Below are 22902 nucleotides of genomic sequence, written 5' to 3' on the forward strand. Positions count from 1 at the left end.
CCTCGAGAAGGGCGCGGTTCGCCGCTCCCCGGGGAGCCGAGTGGACCCAAGGTATCGAAAGGACAGCGCTTCGTCAGAAACAAACGTTTAGCGCCTTAAACTGAGTTATGGCCCAAGCTTCGGGGGATGCTGACTATAGCCATCTGCTCTCAGCTCACTTGACCAGTTAAAAATAATAAAAAAGCAGTTCTCTCTTTTTGCCTGTTGCTATCAGTTTCTGTCTTTGCCAAGAGATGGTCTCTGCCCAGCTGTGTTGGAATGTGCAAGCTAAGACTCCCGTGTCATAGGCTTAGTGTTTTACAGCAAAAGGGCAGCCATGGCAGCATTTGGAGGAACGTAGGATTCCGGAGACAGAGAGTCTGAGCCACCTGGTTCTTTGGTTTCTCTAGTGGAGTATGTTTCTCTTTGCTTGTTATATGAGATAACAGAAAACTGCGTGTAGCCCTCAGGTTGGGCTCTGCCATCTGCTGCCCTCTTACACCGCCTCGGTCAAGGAAGCGGCCTTCTCTGCACGCTTGCCCAGTTGGTCACTCTCCTAGCATCACGTCCACCTCTTGTTTGGCCTGTCGGTACCACCATCTGGGGTCTTGCTGAAAACGGATTAGGATGTTTTGTGGCATCTACAGGTTTCAGAAGCTGCAGCTATTTGCTTGTTGACTGGGGGATTCTACCAGGCAGCTTTCCTTTTTCATGGAGCGTGCTTTCATCCTCCTCATTTTCATTCTGTGTGCAGCACGCTTTGTTCTCTATCTGTAATGAAAGGAAGCTTGAGTTTGTGAATAGGGAAATTCTGTTTAAAATACTCCAGTTGTTTTAGCTTGCAGCTTCTCAGAAGTCTCTGGAATAGCGTATTAGTAGCTCTGCTGATTTCTCCTTGTCTTGCAGCTATCCCTACACCACTGCTGTGTATGAAGGAACTCACCCTGCAGAAGCAGAGTGAATTCATCTTTCATGGATTTCAGTTTGGCTGCTGTCTCCCTGTATGAAACTGTGAGAATTGCTTACATGCTGTTGTTGAGAAGAATGTGCTGTCAGAGACCTGTAAGTGACAGATAATCACAATTATGCAAAATTGCAGTCTTCTTTCCAAGAGCTTCTGAACAGGCATTTTATCAGCTATATCACTAGTGCACTGCAAAACATCCATTGTAAAATTTAGCATCTGTCACCTCTCTTGACTGCTGACATACAGTGAAATCTTTTCAAAGAACACTTCAGACAGACAATCTCATGTTAGAAGTCTGACCTGAAGTACCCTTTGTATTTGTAGTCCAGTCTTCATTGACCCCTTCTAGAAAGCTGCTTCTGCTGAGCCACTGATCCATATAGGTCCTTCAAAGGGTTGTTTGACCCAGACTGAAGAGTTTGCTAGCTTTTTTAATTTTAAATTCCTGCTTCTCTGGGTTCTGCTTAGCCAATTCATTTGGATGTTTGAATCTCTTCCTGGGTAGGCTCACGTGGTATCTGTTCCGAGGTGCTGCTGTGCAATGAAACAATCCTTAAGCTCTATTTCTTCTACTGGGTATTCACTGTGCCTTGAATACCGATTGGAATAGGAAACATGGCTTCCAGTCATGAGTGGGTGCTTATTTATGGAAGAAGTTTGGGGCAGAAGTAGTCTAACGTGAGTTACTTTCTGAGTTTGTATGCAGCTGAAAGCTTTTTTTAGGTATGAAGGTAGTGTAATTCAACTTGGTTGTTACTGTGTTCAGTGGTGAGAACATCAAGTGAGCTGCAGGTAGAGTGTGTTGCCTCTAGGAGCTGCAGGCCAACCTCTGCAGTACTTTTCTGATGAAACAGGAGACTTTATTTGTATTTATGTGGCACTTAGGGACAGGGTTTAGTGGTGAACTTGGCAGTGTTAGTTTTACAGTTGGACTCGATGATCTTAAGGGTCTTTTCCAACCTAAACGCTTCTATGATTTCTGCAGAATTTCCCATAACATCAATGCTTTTGTTTTAATACGTACTTCCTTTCCCTGAATGATGCATGTTCATGTTCTTTGCAAGGCAGAAGACAAGTTAGGGATTTGTAAAAGCTTCTACCTACAGTAGTCTGGGCATCTTTGTTATGGCACATAAAATACTGTATTTCGTTGTACTCCTCAGTAGCAACTTGCAATATAAGTTGCAGTACAAATAAAAGACTATGACTGTATTGCAAGAGGCTGAAAGGAGAAGTGGTAATTAGATGCTAATTACTGTGTGTAAATTAGTTAAGAGTAGCAAATTCGGTTCTTAATACTCAAGGAAGGGATCGTTGAGCCTTGCCTCTTCCTTGTGTATTTGATGTGCCTTGAACACTGAATGGGTTTAGACGGTTTCTAGTCATGAGTTGGTTTACTCGTGGGAGAAGTAATTATCTGTTCAGTTATTGCAAGCCAGTCTGATTATTGGAGATAATGAGAGCTTATGCCATCTGACTAAGATTTCTCAGGCTTTCAGGTTTAGGCCATCATAGGCTTTAGTTGCTGAGTGGAGAACAGTGAGTGGAAATCATGTACCATTTGGGAGCTGCCTGTCTGTTTCTAGACTTAATGAATGGAAACTTGTATATGCTGCTGATTCGGGGGGTGTCGTGCAAATTGGGCATTTTGTCTGGGAAATACATACAGAGCTGTGCTACTGCTTGTATGCTAGTAGCTGCCATAGTGTACTTAAAGATCTAGTTGATGAATTATCCCTGTTTTGAGCTGTTGCTGCAAAAGCAATTTGAAAGCCTAAATGATTTTTTAATTTATTTTTGTGTGTGTAATTCAGGAAAAGGAAGCAAGGAAGACTGCTGCATAGTTTTGTTAGGTTCATCTATCTCTTTGCGAGACAGAAGGGTCAGGTAAGCTCCGAATTCGTATGGCTGATGTTACAGAGTACATTGGTTCAGCAAGTCTGCCTTGTCTCTTTATTACACTGTACTTGGATGTTAGAGAAAGTCAGATTTTTAGGATCAGGAGGGACTCTTCTGGCTTGCAGTGTAGCATGCTTGGTAGATTTCTGTTCTCAGAAATATCAGTTATTGGACATTGACTCATGAGCAGGCTGAGCATAACTAGTATAAGTAGGCTTGCTATGGATACTAACCCCAATAAGAAGTGCTGTGCAGGGTGCTGCAGTCTTCTAAACATATCTGGGTTCAAAGCATCCCTGTCTGTATGCAGATTCCTAAGTGCTTTGCTCTGCTTATGCAATGAGGCAAGGTGCAATTCTGGTCCTGGGTTCCTCATGCTTTATTGCCTGAATTCCTAGCTTGCTTTGGACAAAAGAGGACCAGTTGCTTCAGGATGAGTGTTGAAGAAAGGAGTAGAGTCCAATTTACCGATTGTAATTGGAATGAAAATAGCAGCCACAGCTGGGTATGCCTTTAGGGTTAGAGGCCTCTTGAGAACATATTTGCTGCAAGTTAACATGCCTCTCTTTGCAAAGAGTGAACTGTATGTTTCTGTCTTGGAGTGAGAGAATAGGACACTGATATTCAATATCTGTGAAGAAAGGGGAGTACGTTAGCACGTGCTCATGGGATTTGGAGGCAGTGTTTCCATAGGACAGCACACACTCAAGTGCTTTCTGTTTGTGAATTAGCCTAGCTCTGTGGGCTGCGAAAGCTTCTTGAAATGCTGGTTTAATTGAGCTCTTGTATGAGCAGTCCTCCTTTGTGTGACCTCACCTTGTCCAAGCTGGAGTTTTTTACCTGATGCACCTTCTCTGAAGGACAGGCTTTCCTGTTTGTTGTCAACATGAGAGTGGTACGTTTTTTTATCCCAAGCAAATCTTGGAGCAGGAGATGGCTTGGTTGTCTTCCCTGCAGGATTAGGAAGAAAGATCAGTTGTTTGTGTAACCGCTTGGCTCCAACTTGCAATTTTGTGTGGTAGGAATCATGTAAGTGCTTTTCTATCGTTGCCCGAGACCTGCTCAGCCTGCTTGGTGCACTGAGTCTGTTGCCTTTCCAAGGCCAGCTCTTTCCCGATATGCTAGTCTGAGCTAATGCTGTGCTGCTTATCTGGAAGGTTGGAGGTGTTATTTTAAGAAACTGGCAAAGCTGAACCTAACTTGACTGGCACTTTTCCACGAGATGTATTTAGTCTTACAGTCATTTTATGGGTTTTAAGAAAACATAAGCCACTCTTGGGATTGATGCTAAAAAGGAAAGAGAAGGCCAGAAGGAGTACTGACTGTCATCATGTCTGTGAGTTGGGGAATGCTGCGCATTTTCAGAATACAATGAAATTCTGAATCTGGCTTGCCAGATACTTTCAAGGGGGTGGGGTGGTAGAGTGGACAAAACCTGGCTGTCGTAGGAGTGGAGGAGGATGGTGTTCCTGTGCACCTGCAATACAATCTCCCTTTTGGGTTGGCTGAAGCCCCTGATAGTTTTGGAGTTCAGGCTTCCTGGATTCCTGCAGGAACTGTAAAGACCATACACCGGCTGAGAATAGAGCAAATTGATCAAGACAGCTTCAGAGGGGCTTCTCATGGTAAACAGTGCTTGCTTTAATATGGGAATGGCTGATTACTCTCTCCAGCAAGTACCTTCATTGTAAAGCGAGTATCTCTGATCTGGTGGAGACTTGAGGGCAAGGCTAGCTGCAATGATAACACTGAGCATTTCTAAGAGGTGCTATGAAAGAAATGCTAAACTTGCACCCCTCATCCTCTATTCCAGCAGGCAGGGGTGATGATAATGGTGTGACTGTCTCAGAAGGCTACACCAGGAGATCATAGCATTCTGTTTTCCTAGGTGAGGAAGCTGCCTCGACTGGAGCGAGAAGATAGTCACAGGGGGCTGATAAGGGGGTTATGTGTGCACAAATGGAGAGAAACATTAGTGCACCTGAATTTTCATCTCTCTCTGTGCAGTGATACCAGTCTCTGCAAGGGAAAGAAGAGGCATTTGGCCTTCATTGAGATCATCAGAGGATCTCTAGGTCAATGTCCTATACACCCCTTTTGTGGTAGACTCAGCTAATTTCATAGAAATTCCCTTTTCCAGGACAGTCATGTAGACCAATTTCCTGGGCCAGGTATCTCTGCAGCTGCTTGGTCTTTGCTGATCCGTGGAAAGTTCTCTCTTCTTTACTAGCCTTGCATCAGGAAAATTCCAAAGGCTGCTGGTTTCCCTTCAAGTCTTAGCCTGTCTTAGCATCTCTTTCCCAGTTGATCAAGGAAGTTGGGAAGGTATGTTAATCTTGAAGCAACATCCCTGCCCAGCACTCTCTCGACTCTTTTCTGGGAAAGGGTGGTTGGGTTGCCCCAACAGGAGAAATAGGAGCTTCCGTAGGAGCTGGGAAATCGTTCTTTGCGTGCTTACCATCTCATTCAGGCTATGCTGGAAATTGTGTCTCAGGAGGAGTCCTTAAGGACGGGGCTATTTCTGTGTCTGGTCAGATCTCACTTTGGGCAGCTTGAAGCCTTTGTTCCTGAGAACTGCTGATGGGGGGTATTGTCTCTCTCCTGTGTGACTTTCTCCCTATGGCTCTGTGAGAGAGAGCAGGGCTTCTCCCTCCACCCAGGAGAGGATTAAAAAGGAACTGAACAAGTACATTTCTTTACAGCCTCTTACTACCAGATGAAGCACAAACCAGCATGTCTGACAACTGTCTGGGACCAAACCCCGAACACAAGCTTATGCTCTAAAGCAGATAAAGGAGTGAAAGGTAGACCTCCAGAGCAAATCCTGAGTTAACGTTTCTTCTGTGATGGATATTCATGTTTTGGATGTTCTAGTAAGGGAATGGGATAAAGCTAGCTGCTGCTACTTTGCCTAGGAGCCTGTTTGGGTATCCTGAGTGTATCTGAGAAGCATGAGTGGGGCATCAGTAAACACAAGCCCGTGGGAGGGAGGCTACGTGGACAGTATGTTCCCTCTCTCATGTACAGACAGTAGCTGAGCCTAGGGAGCTATTGCTTTACTAGTCCTGTAAACTGACCTGACAGTATGGACAGTGGGTGGCAGGTGGGGCTTTGCTGACCAGAGTGACTCCACTTCTTGCGTGAGTACCCCAACAAGCCCTCAGAAATGTTCCTTAGGGGATAAGGTTGGGCATACAGTTTCACAATGTGATGTTTTAGTATGAGGCCTTGATTTCTGGTACACTGAATGTTTTGTTCCTAGCAGGCCCAGCAAACCATAAGGCTGGTCTTATGCAGTGTTTTGAAGCTTGGTGTTAGACCTAATATAACAACTGAAATAGTTTTCAGAGAGCTGCTCGCTATCCTTTCTCTTAACAGGTGTGGGGGTGTATGCTGTTGTAAAGGCACCTGGAGGAGTCTGGAGCAATGCCACCACCTTCGGACATTGTGAAAGTAGCTGTTGAGTGGCCAGGTGCCAATGCCCAGCTGCTGGAAATAGATCAGGTGAGACCTGGTAACCAGATGGGAGAGGAAATGCACCACAGCCGTGACACTGGAATGTGGGAAGCACAGAAATGGGCAGTATTCCTTTCTGGTTTAGAGGAATGTGGCTACTGAGGACTCTCTTTTTCTGTTCTAGAAAAGGCCTCTTGCATCCATCATCAAGGAGGTCTGTGATGGGTGAGTAGTTCTACGGGAACCCTTGTGAAAGAAGTCTGTCCCCCTGACAAATCTTGCTGGGGTACTGTGGAAAGTCTCTGCTGCTTGTCAATGTGCTGCTAGCACAATCCATGCTGCCTGTTGCCAGTTTTTGCTGTGGAAGGGGCCAGGGTTTAAATTGGGAAGAAAAGGATCTCCTGGAAAACAGGAGCTTTGCATCTTTATTCCAGTTCTGAGTGTGTGCATATTTATGCCCCTAGGGTCAGTGTCTCTGAGGACTAGCCCATCTTGCTGTTCCTGAAGTGCAGTCCTCTTCAGACATTCCACAGAGCTTGACTTAGAGTAGACTGAAGTCCCATCCCTCCTCAAGAGGAAGGTGTTTTCTCTCCTCTTTGGGAGACCTAATTTCCCATGCTAAAGCTTTGCTTGAATGTTCTTTTCCACCCTCTTGGGATCAAGCTCCTGTTCCTAATTGAGAGCCAGAAGAAAGAGGAGGAAAAGCTTATGTATCCTTCTTCCTCTGCTAGGTGGTCATTGCCAAACCCTGAATACTACACGTTGCGGTATGCTGATGGTCCTCAGCTGTACATCACAGAGCAGGTGAGTGTGAGAGGTAGTAATCTGCTGATGTCCTGGGCAAGAGTGCAGATTGCCTTGGACTAGTGTCCTGGAACAACACTGTCGCTAATCCTTGAGGGGCGGCATCTCTGCTGTCAAAAATACTCAGGCTTGAATGGTGTCATTCAACTGAGGAGCCTTGCACTTCTCCCTTTGTATGCCCATAGGTGTGAGGACCCAGTGACTCAATTCAATACCCTCAGTAGGGGTGTGTGGTATAGGAACCCCTTATATACAGATGCGCACTGTAGATCCAGTTTCATTCTTTCCCTCCCTCTTTTCTGCAGTTTAAAGTTTATGTTTTCTTTCAGACTCGCTGTGACATCAAGAATGGAACTATCCTACAGTTGGCAGTCTCCCCGGTAAATGCTTCCTCACATCCCTTTTTCTCAGTAGCTGTCCTCGTGTGACAGGCTGTTTCTTGCCTCTCAACTTTATTTTCTCCTTCTACCAAAATTGTAGGGGGCTCACATTTGTTGTGGGCCATTCTGCACACTCTTGTTTTCCTTTCTGATTGTGGTGTGTGTCTTTCCTTTGGGTGCTCTGCCCTTTTATAGGATTTCCTGTAAATAAATCCAGTCTACATTTTTATTGCATCTCCTAGATCAGCATGTTGTAAAGCACCTGACAGACACATTCTCAATATGAGTGCACTTAGTATTAACAGTCCAAAAGCAACAGTACTGGTGACTTAATGCAGAAATTAAAATAAGAGACAAATTTGATGCAGAGAGGGTTGTTCCTAGTGAATTCTTGCTGTTGTGACCTCAATAGTTGTCTTTTGCAGACTTGCTGCAGCTTCCTTTTTATTGAAATTCTTCATCCTTTTTTGTGCAAGTGCCATGGCATATAGCTGAGAGTGAGTAGAACAGGAAGAAGTTATTCGGGCAAGAGGTGGCTGAGAGGATATCATTGATCTATGTCTGAGAAATCTTACAGAATGTCATGTGGATACACAAAATGACCTTGTGCTTCTCTGAATCTGAGAGATTTTTTTTTTTAACATCATATATCTTTAATGATCCCACTCCATATTTCTATATCCACCTCCACTCACCTCACCAAGAAGAGCAGCAAGCATTTACGCTAACATGTAAAATAGCATTTTACTTGCCTCCTGCTTGGCTGTAACTGTTGCTGAGTGCAGCCTTTTTTGAGTCTGTCTTAGACTTGCTGACTGCTGCTACTTACCCTGTCATTGCTGGTATCTCTCTACCCTTGCTGTGCTCTCTCTGGCCACCCACAGACTTTTGACAGGATGATGATGCTGGCAGGACTCGGTCTGCAGGTGATAGTCTGTAACTGGCATTATCCCTCTTTCCTCCCAGTCTAGGGCAGCTCGCCAGCTAATGGAGAGGATCCAATCGCACAGTATGGAAGCCCGACTGGATGCTATGAAGGAGCTGGCTAAACTTTCAGCAGATGTGACCTTTGCCACAGAGTTCATCAACATGGAAGGGGTTACAGTGCTGACACGGCTTGTGGAGAGCGGGACCAAGCTTCTGTCCCAGTAAGTTTCCCATATTCCAGGACTCTGACAGAGCCTCAAATAAGGGGCTAATTTTGCTTGCTGAAGTGGCATTAAGCAACTAACCTCATAGCAAATGCCAATCTATTAATTGAGACAAAGTCTTTCTAGTCATTTGCTAAACCTCATGAGGCAAAAGAGAAGACATTTATGATGTGTGAAATTTCCATTGAAAGGTCACTTTGATAATTTAAATTACTTTTATTACCTACCTTGTGGTCATAATCTCCTCGAGCAGTTATTCATCTACAGTTTAAGGGGGAAGGTATCCTATGAAAAACTCACGTGCAGTTGCAGACAAGAACATTCCCATAGAACTGGTGGCATGTACCTGCCAGTCAGCAGCAAGCGTGTTGCTGGCTCTTGTACATGTGGTCAGTACTTCTTGACCTGCATCGTAAGGAGAGCTGCTATGAAGGCCGAAGGTCTGCTTATCTTAGGGAATGGAAAGGGCTAAAGAATGTATAGCGGAGAAAATATCAGTCTTCAGTCTCCCAGCAGTTTTCAACTTATGGGTTTCCTGAGCAGAAATTATAGCTCTTTATTTTAAAAACCTTTGGGTGTTTCTTCCACAGATTTTTCTTCTTCTTTTTTTAATCATTTTATCCTTTTAACATCATACAGCACTGTGTGGAAACGAAGTTGCACAGTTACTTGTCCTATAAGAAAAAAATACTTCCTTTATTTTAAACATGTCACCTAATACTCATTTGGTTGTCTTTATGTATTTTTTTTAATGAGAAATTTTAAATTCCTCTGTCTTCTCCATACCATTCATAACCATATAGGTATCTCTCTCCTATCAACACTTAGTCATGCCTTTTCTAAGCTGCAGCTTTAGTCCATCAACACTGTAACTATGGCAGCCATTCCAGAGTGCTAATCATTCTTTCCATGTTTCCCTTAGCTCTTTCCAGTACTACTGTGGTGTTGTGGGGAAATTTGTTTGTAAATTTTCTTCAGTTTGAAACCCAGCCAGTTAATTTCTACCCTTCTGTTTCTTGCCCTTCAGTCAGTTGTTAATGCAGGAAAAGGCTTTTGGTTTTACCCTTTAGAAGCTGAGTCATTTGGGTTTTTTAAGACCTTTAGTGAAGCACCTGACTTCTTCAAAGTCCAGGAGTTGTACTTAAATGTTCTCATTCTGACTTACTGAATTTGTTCAGAGACCTTCAGTATTGTGGTGGGTTGACCTCATCTAGCTGCCAGCTGCCCATCAAGCCACTCTCTCACTTCCGCTCCTTAACAGGACAGGGGAAGAAAACAAGATGAAAAAGCTCATGGGCTGGGCAAAACAGACTCAACTTGGGGAAAATTAATTTTTATTTTTTGCCATTAAAAATAGAGTAGGATGGTGAGGAACAAGGACGAAAGTAAAACCACCTTCCCTCCACGCCCTTCTTTTTGGGCTCAACTTTACTCCTTCACTCCCCACTCTTCTGCCTCCTTCCCCCATTGAGCTGTGCAGGGAGATGGGCAATGGGGGTTGCAGTCAGTCCATAACACTTTGTCTCTGCTGCATCACACTTTTCCCCTGCTCCAGTATGGGGTCCCTCCCACGGGGTACAGTCCTTCACAAACTGCTTCACTGTGGGTCCCCCGCAAGACACAGTCTGTCAGGCACAGAATGCCCCAGCGTGGGTCCCCTGTGGGCCGCAGTTCCTGCCAGAAAACTTGCTCCTGCATGGACTCCTCTCGATGGGCTGCAGCCCCTGACAGGAGCCTGCTCCAGCATGGGCCCCCCAACGGCTGCAGCTTCCTTCAGGGCATCTCCACCTGCTGCAGCATGGGGTCCTCCACAGGCTGCAGTGTGAATATCTGCTCCACCATGGTGGTCCACAGGCAGCAGGGCACAACCTGCTTCACTGTGGTCTCTCCACAAGCTGCAGGGGAATCTCTCCTCCAGCACCTGCAGGACTTCCTCCCCCTCCTTCACCGACCTCGATGTCTGCAGGGTTGTTTCTCTCACATGCTTTTTTCACTCCTCTCTCACAGCTGGCGTGCAGCATCTTTTACCCTTTCTTAAATACTCTTACACAGAAGTGCCACCAGCTTGGCTGATGGGCTCAGCTTTGGCCAGGGGTGGGTTCATCACAGAGCTGTCTGGGACTGGCTGTGTCCAGCATGGGGCAGCCGCAGCCTTTCCTCACAGAGGCTGCCCTGCAGCCCCCCGCAACCAAAACCTTGCCACATAAACCCCATATGCATATAGATCCGAAATATAACTTCCCTCTGCAAAAGCCGTAGCAATTCTTCCCTGTTAAATATTTCTTTTTCTTCTAGTGGTGTTATTCTTTTATAATAGATTCTGCCTATCTTTCTGGTTACAAATACCTAAATGCCTGACATGTCCTCTAGATTCCTGCCTGAGTCCTCTCTAAAAATTGGCATTATATTGGCCACTTTCTGCAGGGCACAACAAGTAGTTTGGCAATGTTTCGGTTTACCATGGTTCCTTTGGAATTCTTCAGTGAATATCATCTGGTCCTGGAGATCCGTTTTTCATGTTAATGGCTTGTCCAAGCATGTCTTCGAGTGATGTTCAAATGACAGATTTGAAGACTTTTCTTCTCTCTTAAAAAACAACAACAAAAAAAACAAAAAAAAAACAAACAAAAAAAAAAAAAAAAGGAAAAACCAAACTCTGATCTGGAATTTTCCCCAAGCACATTCATAGTGAACTCTGATGCAAATAATGCACTTGGCTTTTCCACTGTAGTTCTGTTTCATTGAAAGCGCTTTTAAAGTCTTGTTAACTTACTGTCATAACATTTATAGGTCTTCTGTTTTCTTTAGCAACTAATAAATCTTTCCACCAGTCTTTTTTACCTTTCTGTCTTGCGGTTATGTATTAAATTTTCCACAGTTCATGCTGTGTTTTCGCTTTGTTTCAAGCCAGGCCCCAATATTTACAGAGTGACAGTTAATTTTTTCTTTGTTTTTTTTTCTGATGTTAAAACACATTTGTTCATTTTTTTGTGTGTGTAGGGGTTATGATTTCCAAAGATTTTTGCATGATATAAATTTACTCTGGAGCTCAAATCTGACAACAGTTGAAAAACCTAGCATCTGCAGATGGTTTAAATTTTCAGTTGATCAGCTTAAAAAGCTTTCCCCTTTTCAAGTTGGTCTTTTTTTAACTCATGGTCATTGTACTGAATATTCTGGGGTTTGATGGGTTTTGGTTTGGTTTTTTTTGCCTCACATAAAAGTGTTGAATTTGAGTAGTGATACTTTGCACTGCTCCGGAATAAATACTGCATTGCTGCTTCTCCTGTTATTCCTTTGACTAGCCAGGTACTGATCTAGGTGGCTGTGAGTCTCTGGTGGCAGGACTAGGGACTTATTGCTAGTTTTAATTTGTGCTTGTAGTCAGGAAACATAAAATATGATTCCACAAAACAATAAAGTTATCATCTTAAATGCAAATACCTTATTGCTGCCCCAGCTGCCAAACTGTAGCCTGTTTTATTAGGAGAAGATGGTGACATTTTTTTCTTACCAAGCTTATTCAGCTTGGACAGGCTTTTTTTCTTGCTACCATATCCCCTGTAACTGCATTCTTCATTTTTTCAGTTACAGTGAGATGTTGGCTTTCACCCTGACTGCCTTCTTGGAGCTCATGGACCATGGCATTGTCTCTTGGGACATGGTCTCAATAACCTTCATCAAACAGGTGAGTTTGGGTAAAGGGGGTGAGTGGATGCTATTTCTTTTTGTACTTTAATGCAGCTTCCAGGAAGAGCAAGATGACTCTGAGAAGCTGAGTACTTCTTGAGAAGCATGGTCCACCCAGTTTTCTGAGCCCTGTCTCCCTTAGCTTGTTGCAATCACCACAAGGTTTCCTGGATGGGCATCTGTTGACCTGCTGGTTCATCTGTTTTTAGATTGCAGGGTATGTGAGTCAGCCTATGGTAGATGTCTCCATCCTCCAACGATCCCTAGCCATTCTAGAAAGCATGGTACTAAACAGTCAGACCCTGTATCAGAAGATAGCAGAAGAGATCACCGTGGGGCAGCTCATTTCTCATCTGCAAGTGTGAGTGTCCACCCAACAATGGTGTGATTTAAATCAATTTTATGAATGTCTGTTAATTTGAAAATATATCCTTTTATGTTTAAAACACTTAAAGATGCTATTTTTTAAGTATTACTGATATGACATCTTACTTGAACATTAGGATTTCTAACAGATTTTTTAAAAAGTAGGATCCTGGAAAAATGTGTTCTGGAAGCACTTAAGCACATGAGTATGTTTTGAACAAAAATATTTTGCTTTAACAACTGCACAAGTGCGTTCAGTGTTAGGGCCAAACCTGCGTTTTACTAAAACAACTTCCCAAAGCTTCTGCATCCAGTCATCTGTCACCTTCACCCCTCTTAGTATTACGAATTGTAATAGGATAGCAAGAAACAAAACTGGATTCGATAGAGCATCAAGATGGGGATGGAAGAGAGTGTGATGGGCATTTGGAAGCTTATTCAAAACATCACAAATGAAACCACATACTTTGTGTGATCTAGGAAGGGACTAAGCACCCTTTACCTGAAGAAGCTCTTCAGTGAAATTAAGAAAAATATGTGTGGGTTGGGCCAAACTGTTGAGGTTGGAAGGCATTGCCATAAAGAGATGCTTGCTTCCCCCTTAGTTCCATTTGCATTTGGTGGCTTCCACAGACATAAGGGAGAAAAATTACTTGCTCCATATAAGTTTCTAGCTGTATCCATAGAACGGAGCGCAGTACAACTACGCTTTACAGAGATAGTTTCAGCATTGGAAACAAACTCTGGTAGAGCTGAACTCTGAGCTCTGCTGGGCTGCAATCTGCACTGTCTTCTGAATAATGGAGCAATCAGTCAGCAATTTCTGTCAGCTTTTTGCAGGCCTTATGAAGAGTTGGATGGCATGACAGTAGATTACCTGAATCCTGCTTGTCTGTTGAAATGCAAGATAGCTGTAGTAAATGTTACAGGCAGGCAACGCAGCAAGCTCCAATATTCTGTACTGTCTGTTCTCTTATGATCCTCCCATCTTTGTTTCTGCAGCTCAAACCAAGAGATTCAGACATACGCCATTGCCCTGATCAATGCCCTCTTCCTGAAGGCACCTGAGGACAAGAGACAGGTTTGTTCTTGCTTTTTGACTTTAAATCTGAATAACGGTTACTGGCTGGCTGTTTACTTTATGCCTCAGAAATCGTATTGTCTGGGCAAGGCAGACCTCGGACCTTGCCAAGAACTTATTTAGGTGTTTCAGTGTGGCAATAAGAAAAAGTATCATACTATTAATAATGTGTTCTGGAGCAGCACATCTATGCTTAGAAGATGCTCAGAAAGGAATCTGAAAGGCCTTGGGAGATGGAAAGTAATCCTCTATACAGCATGGAAATTTTTTTTGAAGAAAGTTAGTTCTGTATGGGAGAGGTAGGCTGGGTAGAGTCCTTGGGGTTGTATGTACTTGCTAAACAAACACCCCACCTCCCCCTCCCCTAAAAAAGGGACCTTTCTTAAGTCATAGGGGGATATTCCCACTGGCAGATGAGAGAAATGAAACACCTGTCCTGCTCTGAGGAGACCCCCAAGATTTCAGCTACATGCAGGATGTGCATATGTCTGTATTGTGTAGCTTTGCTGTGTTAAGCCTTTCTTCTCCAGTGCCCTGTTTGTGCCTTATTTCTGGACTCCAAGCTAAATCCTGTCTGCTTCTCTTTGTGCCTTTTTTTGCTTTCTGCCAGCAGGACAAGCTGCTTAACCCACTAGACCTGCCCATCACTGTAAGTAACTCAAGGCTGGGGGCTGGTCATGCGGAACTGTAGGCATGTTAGCTTTTCTCCAGTTATGCCTCCTTGTATCTCAGCAATAACGCATACAGGCTTCAGACAGCGGATGAGCCTAGGGAGAAGGGCAGGAGGTCTCCTGGGAATGTACTCAGATTATGAAGGGGAGAAGAATCAGTAGCAGGAGAAATCTTGAATGATTTATTGTGCACACAAGACAGTAAAGATGATCGTAAAAGGAAATTGATACAAGACTGACCAGGTGAACCAATTTTAAAATTGGAACCAGTTCTTTAGCAGTCTGGGTCTCCTTAAACTTACTACAGCCTTTATATATACACAGTTTGTACCCCAAATCTCGTTTGTGTTAATGACAGTTTCATATCCAACTGTGTCCTTCTGTAGTGCTGTTTGTCTGTGAAGAGCAGTCACAAAGCTTAGTGCTGACTGGGGACTAGAGCATACATTCTGCCTAATCTGTGACTTCTCATGGGGGGAATTGTATTATAGGAATGCTTTTTGCCCCGTGCTATCTCCAGGGGAATCACCACTCTTGTTAATAGGTTGATTTGGAACTTTCTATATCTTACGATTCTGGTACACTTCTTAGATTTTCTGGGTGGCACAGAGAATGCTCCACTTTTGCCAAGGATGCAGTGCCTTCAGGGGAGAAACTATGGTCTCAATGAATGTTACATAATGTCTAAAATAAATGGATATGCTTAACACATGAAAATAAGGAAGAACATACTCCTCTGTTGGATATTTGGCCAAGATACTAAACTTCATAGCAAACAAAATTCCAAGGGATCTTTCACTCTTTCTTCCTTCCTTCTTGTGTTTTTCTTCTTTCTTCCTTCCTTCTTGTGTTTTTCTTTCTTCTTTTTCTTTCCCCCTTGAACACAATCCACATAACCACAAAGGGCCATGAAGGTGATTAAGGGACTGGAATATCTTTCATATGACTAGAGGCTGAGAGATTTGGGATTGCTTAACCTTGAGAAGAGAAGGTTCAGGGGAGTCTTATCATGTGTATAAATATCTGAAGGAAGGGGGAATAAAGAAGAGGGAGCCTGACTCTTCTCAGTAGTGCCTGACAGGACAAGAGGCAATGGGCACAGCTTAAAACCCAGGGAACTCCACCTGAACACACACACATACAAACAAAAAGAAATTAATAGGAGGGTGGTCAAACACTGGAACAGGTTATCCAGAGAGATTGTGCAGTCTCCATCAGTGGAGATATTAAAAACTTGACTGGACACGGTCCTGTGCAACCTGCACTGTCTGATGTTGCTTGAACCAGGGGAGTTGGACTAGATGATCTCAAGATGTCTCTTCCAACATAAATGATTCTGTGACCCCATCAAGCAGCAAAGTGGGCATTATTGGACTCTCAGCAGAACATAGATCCCTTAGCAGTGGTTAGGCTGTGTGTGTGCTCATGCTTCTTACTGTGCTATTTATAATTGTTCAATTGTCTTTGTCCTTCCCACTGTTTATCTGCTTCGGTCACCTGTTACTTCATCCCGCATACAAACTAATTCCTTCAGAGTAAGGATTCTTTGTGTTGCATGCATGAACAAATCCTGACAGCAGGCCTTGTTCTATTCTCAGTACTACATCTCACGAATCATAGTAAAAATTAATGACTCAGAGGGCAGTGTGTTATCTCTGAAACCACTTCCTGCTTCATCTAGATGCTTCTTAGATATCTTCCACTCAAGCACTGACTCATTGTGGTTGTAACATGAGCGCTGCTGAACTTGCAGACATTATGGCTTGGCTATCAGCCAGCATATCCCTTTCTTGTTTGAGGAGGTTTCTGTCTGGAGCAAAAGTGATAATAGGGAGTTCGAGTGAGGCTAATACACACGTTTTACCAGACTCCTTATAAAGCCTGTCAAGCGCAGGGTTGATATGAGCAGTTGGAACAGTCTTGGATTCCTCAGAATGTGCAGCTGATTGAGTGCAATTTTCTAAGACTGCACATCTGCTTCCAATTCTCAATCTGCACTGCACAGGAATCAGAAGAGATCTCAAACTGGCAGTTATTTCGGACTTCTTCCAGATGATGCATTGCCCAACAGATTTTTCTTACCCAAAGATTTTGCTTGTAACAGCAAACTTCTGATAATATTCCATCTTGACATTAGCGCTCATGCCACTCTCCTAGCAGGAGTAATGAGATTACTGGTATTTTAAAAAGTGCATCTTCACCATTTACAAGGGAAGTGCAGGTGAGATTTTTCTGCAGGTGCATGTGTAATTGGTCCCAGAACTGAAGGCTTGCAGCAGATACTGCAGGTGACTGTCATCATGACTTGATGGTTGGGAAACCCTCCTCATCTGGGGAAGGAAGCCACCCAGTAAAGAGTAAAACTGGAAGCTTTCCTTTAAGCATGAAAATTATTTACCCTTTAATTTGTAAACTGAAGTGCTTCTGCACATTGTCCTTAAACTGTCTTCTAAACATCTCTTTAGGAACTCAGACAAAGGAAATGTAAATTTCAGAGGGGGAGTTTTTGAGAGGGAGGAGACCTGGAAACTACATCCTCTTGCCCTATTATCTTGAGTATATTCCTAGGTATAGAAAGTTGTGAAGTGCTAATTGAAGGAACCTCTTGTAGATGACAGATTTTTCTGGGCAACCCACAGTATGCTCCCTGCTGCCATATCTCCTGATATTGAAGATGGATTGGGTTAGATGTCCAACGTTAAGCTAAATTTTCTTCTGTTCTTTGACTACCCTAGTGCCTTTCTCCACATTAATGATGTTTTGTAGGGGAGCCATCCATGAGTTGTGCCATGGTAAAGATGACCCTTGCATCCCAACTTGATGCTTGCTTTGTGGTGAGATGCCATGCTAAATCAACAGTCTGTAGTAAAAGCACGTTGTTGTGTGCCAGTGCTATCTCCAATTCATAGGCTTCCTTCTTTCTTTCCTTTCTGCACGACGTGGGCTTTTTGTTTATATTTCACTCATGTTATTTCATCTCTAAATTCCACAACAGGAAATGGCTAATGCATTTGCCCAGAAGCACCTGAGGTCTATAATCCTGAATGTAAGTATGTCTGGAATGACAGAGTGCTTCCTAATGTTCTCTGAATGGAGGTTTTTCACTTGTGCAGAGTGTAAATTCTGCTGCCCTCAGGGCACTTCCAGAAAAGTGACTCTTTCAGAGGTGAAATTGGAGCCACTTGTTCAAAAGGGAGTTATCAGGATGCTTCTTTCTGCTGTTCCAGAGCATTACCATTATGCTTCTGATGGAATATGGAGGTTAAACAGCTGCATCTTCATATACAGAGATGTACATGCAGCCTGACATATGCCTACAGCTAACACCTCGGGTTTTATTTGTATTCTCTTCATTTCTACCCTATCCTTTATTCTGCAGCATGTGATCAGAGGAAACCGCCCAATTAAAACAGAAATGGCACATCAGCTGTACGTGCTACAGGTCCTGACCTTTAATCTCCTGGAAGAGAGAATGATGACCAAGATGGATCCCAATGATCAGGTCACTGTTAGAGCTAGTAAGGTCTGATAGAATGGGACACAAGAGGCCTTATTCCTGAGCTGCTTAGCTCCATAGAATTTGCAGTAGATGGTGCATAAAATTTCAAAACCACCCCTTGCATCATAGTCCTCGAGATTAGGATGCAGTCGTGACTATCCTGCTGTATGCTGTGGTACTTTTAGAGATGTAAGTGGTCACTGGAAGCCTTATGTTCCTTTCCTGAGCAGTATGATGCCAGCTGTCAAACTGATTACTCCACCTCTATGGAGGGCACATCCTTTTATCCATTTCCTTGCGGTATACAAGGATGCTGGGCATTTTTTAGGTGTCTCTTACTCTGTTCTTAGATGCATTATAGTCTTGTGTGAGAAGTGCCCTAGCACTATCTGAATGCCTAGAAATTAATTGCCTTTAACTAAACTTGGGGCAGTTAAAGGAGAAATGCAAACAAATATTTTGCTTTACCCAATATAGCTAAACTTGCTATTTTGAAATGGATTACCTCTTCCTACATAATGATAATGACCTTTGGCATTTCTCTGTATTCACTGTCTGAGCTCTGGAGAGAGAGGTGGGACTGTGCATTATGTGAAAATGCTGCCCTAATGATTGATAACGTTACCGTTTCCCTGCCTTCTGTCCTTCAGGCACAGAGAGACATCATATTTGAGTTGAGAAGAATTGCATTTGATGCAGAGTCTGACAGCAACACCATCCCTGGCAGTGGAACAGAAAAACGCAAAGCCATGTACACCAAGGACTACAAGATGCTGGGATTCACTGTATGCATCTAGAGAGAGTGCTGACGTCAAGGCAATCTAAGCAATCTCCAGCAGAGTTGTGGGGAAATACGGAAGAGAAATAGCTGTTTGCTTTACTGTACTTCTGTATCCGAGATTTAGAAATTCAGCTACGCTCAGACTCCCAGGGAAGATCATCATGAATGTGCTGGTTGGTTAAATGCCAGGGCTCATTAGGCACATTCTCTGGAGATATTTACTTGCCATACACACCTGTTCTATGAAGAACCTCTCATAAATCAGCCTCTCCTAGAAAGTTCAGATAGCATTGTCAGCAGGTGTCCAAGATTACCTCTTGGATAGATGTGAGAGAGTGCTTGGTGGACAGGTGGTTGTAAAATTAATTCTGAAAAGGTTCTCACACAATTTCTTTGAGCTAATTTGTGTGGGTTCTCTACACACTCTTTTCACAGAATCACATCAATCCAGCCATGGATTTTACTCAGACTCCCCCGGGGATGCTGGCATTGGACAACATGCTCTACTTGGCCAAATTTCATCAGGACACCTATATCAGGGTAAGCAAAGCTGCTGTTTTTTGCAGATACCCACACCTCAGCAGCTCTTCTTAGTGTGTGTTGCATCCTCTTCTTGTAGATTGTTCTGGAAAACAGCAGTCGAGAAGATAAGCATGAGTGTCCCTTTGGGCGCAGTGCCATTGAGCTTACCAGGATGCTTTGTGAGATCCTGCAAGTTGGGGAACTCCGTAAGTACCGTTTGTTACCCCAGCTTTCCAAGTTGCTGGGCTGATGCTTCTGGAACCAGCTTACAGACTGACCAATATTCACAAGCATTTGTACCTCAGTCTCACTTCTGCCAGGTAAGGACAGGGGGAGCTTGGCGTTGCACTGTCAGTGTCCCAGTGACAATACCAGTATCCAAGTAAAAATAAGAAATTCTGTTGTGTGCACTCTGGTTCTCCTGAAAAACTGACACAAGCGGAAGGCTTCAACTTCCTGAAGCTTCAGCAAGGTGCTGTATAAAAAAGACACTCTAGAAGCCATCACGAAGTTGAGAAAAGTTTAGTAGCTCTGACAGTCTCAAAACAGAGCATTCTGAGACAGTTAACCATTCTAAGAAATTCTACCAGAGGAGAGTAGGAAATGGCTGCAAGCAGTCGTTTGGGGGGACGTGAGTCACAGAGGCTTGCATGGCGAAGCGTGGGGATAGTTGCCCTTCCCAATAGAGACTGTCTATGGGGAGACAAAGCACTCAAGTGTCTTCATCTCTTTGTGTTAGTACTATTGCACACCATCAGGTTTCTGTCACTGTAGTGGATTTTAGTTAGCCTCAGTAACTCTAGTGCAATATGCTCACACGGTTCTGTTTTCTCTTTCTTCCTGAAGCCAATGAAGGCCGAAATGATTATCACCCCATGTTTTTCACCCATGACCGTGCATTTGAGGAGCTATTTGCCATCTGCATCCAGCTGTTGAACAAGACCTGGAAAGAAATGCGGGCGACAGCAGAAGATTTTAATAAGGTCAGAGTGGAGAAGGGTTATTTTTGTAGAGCCTTTTGTAGAGCAGCATGTGTTCACTCAGCCTGTACAGCTGGTTACAGAGTAGGGCGCTGAAGGTGTGACAGGGCATTGACGTGGGCTGTAAGGGAGGATGGCCCAACTTTTATTTGGTATGACCCGAGGCTATTCTTCGTTCTTCTGGGTCTTCAAAGTCACTAGTACGCTGACGCTCCTGGCCCCAGTTATTCTATGTCAGTCCTTTGCTGCCACTGGGTTGTGCCCTGGTTCTCTGCTGCCATTAAGCAGCAAGAACTTGACTTGCTTTTCTCCCTGCCCAACCTCTTTAGGTTATGCAGGTTGTGAGGGAACAGATCACACGGGCTCTCCCCTCTAAACCAAACTCCTTGGACCAGTTCAAGAGCAAACTGCGCAGCCTGAGCTATTCTGAGATTCTGCGACTGCGCCAGTCTGAGAGAATGAGCCAAGATGACTTCCAGTCACCACCTATTGTGTAAGTGCCTAACAAAACCAGTTGCCTTCTGTGCTTGCTGTTATCTCCATTTTGTGCTTACTCTTCCATATTTGATTGCCAGGGAGCTGAGAGAGAAAATCCAACCTGAGATCTTGGAGCTGATAAAGCAACAACGCCTGAACAGGCTTTGTGAGGGAAGTAGCTTTCGAAAAATCGGAAATCGCAGAAGACAAGGTAGGCGTCTACTGCATTTTTTTCTTGTGAAGAACTGTAGGCAAAGAAGAGGTAATGGATTAATCTGTCAGCAGGCATGTTGCCAGAGAGGAAAGCTGGTTACCTGGGCTGTCTACGCTAGCCAGCAGTTTGGGATGGAACAGATGTGCATTTCTTGGAATGCTGCCATCCCCTCACGAACAGGAAGCAGTGCTGAGGAATTGGGGAGTAGAGGGATTGGGTGGGGTGACTATAATGTAGTGGCTGTAAGACGTTATGTGGATGATCCTGCTCAGCTTACTCTACTTGATGTGTGTTCCAGAAAGATTTTGGTATTGTCGCCTGGCTCTGAATCACAAGGTGCTACACTATGGAGATCTGGAAGATAATGCCCAGGGGGAGGTGACCTTTGAATCTCTACAGGAAAAAAGTAAGTCCCCGATTTCTGCTTTGAGCACACTGTGCAATGTTCTGTGCTCTGCTGTCTGGAGGCTGTTACGAATACCGTCCTAGAGTCGAAATGAAAAGAGCTGTGGCTGAAGCCCTGACTGAGAGGAGATCAACTTTTGGTCCTTGCCCAGATCCTTTGTGTCTTGGAATTGCTTGGTATTTCTTACAACAGCTAACTGTAGGGATGTGTTACTAGCAAAGTGTTTTGGAAAAATGCCGGAATGAGCAACAAGAACAGGAACAACGCTCAGTTGCAAAGACAAAACAAAGTTCTGTCTTTTCATGGTTAGGATTTCTTGTTCGTGAGTTTTACTTTTTCACTGTTAGTTCCAGTTGCAGACATCAAAGCCATTGTCACAGGAAAGGATTGTCCACACATGAAGGAGAAAAGCGCACTCAAACAGAACAAGGTAAGCGCTCCCTTTTTGTCTGCAATTAATATCCAGTGCTGTAGAGTTGAAGACTGTGAAAGCAGGGAACAGGAGTAAATGGTCTTCCACGCTGCAGGTGTGTCATTTGCAAAACCCACCTCATATCTGGGCCTTTTCCTAGTACTCACCTGTGATTGCTAGGTGCTGTGAGCATAGTCTGGTTGCGCTATCGGCTATTTAGAGTTGCTCAGAACACAGTCTGGGAAAGTACACTGAGCCGCAGCAAGGCAGCTTCTCTTGTTGGGTTAGCAGGCAGAAGGTGCCGTGATGTTTTGTTCAGTCAATGAATGAAAGATTCTTTTCCATTCAGGAAGTGTTAGAATTGGCCTTCTCGATACTATACGATCCTGATGAGACCTTGAACTTCATTGCACCTAATAAATATGAGGTAAGAAACATAGCGGTTAAGCAGTAGAATATAAAGCAGTTAGCTTCAGAGATTAAGAAGGATCAGTTGCTTCTCATTAAAGGCTCGAGCAGGATGTCTCCCTCCAGGTTCATTTGCAGGAAATGTTGCTGATGCTTAGTGTGAATCTTACCCCCCCCCCCCCCCTTTTTTTTTTCTTTTTAAAAAAAAAAAGAATTCCTACGCTAATTTCCCTTAGTCTGAACTGCTGTCTTTCCTCCTATGCAGTCAGTTGTTCCCTTTTCCCCATTCTGTGACACTGATGCCTAAAATAGCTTTTTCTGTTGTTATTCCCCTCCTAGAGCCACAGGGTCATGCTTTACCTCTAGCCTTCTGACTTCCATTGGAAAGCTCTCTGGGCACTGTTTTGTGGCTGGGGTTTTTTCCCCCATAGATTAACTCCCTCCCAATGTTTCCCACTTCGGAGATGTACAAGAATATCTCTGATTGTTGCACAGATGGAAGGACTCAACATAGCCCGTCATTTATGCCTGGAGTTGTGAATTACCCTTTTTTCCTCGCAGTACTGTATCTGGATTGATGGGCTCAATGCTCTCCTGGGGAAGGACATGTCCAGTGAGCTGACGAAAAGTGACCTGGACACATTGCTGAGCATGGAAATGAAGCTGAGACTCCTGGACTTGGAGAACATCCAGATCCCCGAAGCGCCCCCGCCCATCCCCAAGGAGCCGAGCAGCTACGACTTCGTGTACCACTACGGC

General features: G+C 44.0%; 1 protein-coding gene across 1 annotated transcript in view; it reads left to right on the top strand.

Moving 5' to 3' along the window:
- The first annotated feature begins 20 nt into the window (after positions 1-20).
- ELMO2 (engulfment and cell motility 2) overlaps positions 21-22902 on the top strand; it is a 24820-nt gene continuing 1938 nt past the window's right edge. The window contains exons 1-22 of the mRNA XM_035896141.1: positions 21-51; positions 5548-5649; positions 6224-6349; positions 6486-6526; positions 7033-7105; positions 7435-7485; positions 8452-8633; positions 12225-12324; positions 12536-12687; positions 13695-13773; positions 17440-17490; positions 17824-17946; positions 18594-18728; positions 19160-19264; positions 19344-19452; positions 20093-20229; positions 20556-20719; positions 20802-20914; positions 21216-21323; positions 21671-21753; positions 22085-22162; positions 22705-22900. Coding sequence (XP_035752034.1) covers positions 6272-6349; positions 6486-6526; positions 7033-7105; positions 7435-7485; positions 8452-8633; positions 12225-12324; positions 12536-12687; positions 13695-13773; positions 17440-17490; positions 17824-17946; positions 18594-18728; positions 19160-19264; positions 19344-19452; positions 20093-20229; positions 20556-20719; positions 20802-20914; positions 21216-21323; positions 21671-21753; positions 22085-22162; positions 22705-22900 — 2158 coding nt within the window. The 5' untranslated portion in view covers positions 21-51; positions 5548-5649; positions 6224-6271. The remainder of the gene's footprint in view (positions 52-5547; positions 5650-6223; positions 6350-6485; positions 6527-7032; positions 7106-7434; positions 7486-8451; positions 8634-12224; positions 12325-12535; positions 12688-13694; positions 13774-17439; positions 17491-17823; positions 17947-18593; positions 18729-19159; positions 19265-19343; positions 19453-20092; positions 20230-20555; positions 20720-20801; positions 20915-21215; positions 21324-21670; positions 21754-22084; positions 22163-22704; positions 22901-22902) is intronic.

This window comes from Egretta garzetta, unplaced genomic scaffold (genome assembly GCF_000687185.1).
Source record: "Egretta garzetta isolate BGI_Z169 unplaced genomic scaffold, ASM68718v1 scaffold356, whole genome shotgun sequence".
Taxonomy (NCBI): Eukaryota; Metazoa; Chordata; class Aves; order Pelecaniformes; family Ardeidae; genus Egretta; species Egretta garzetta.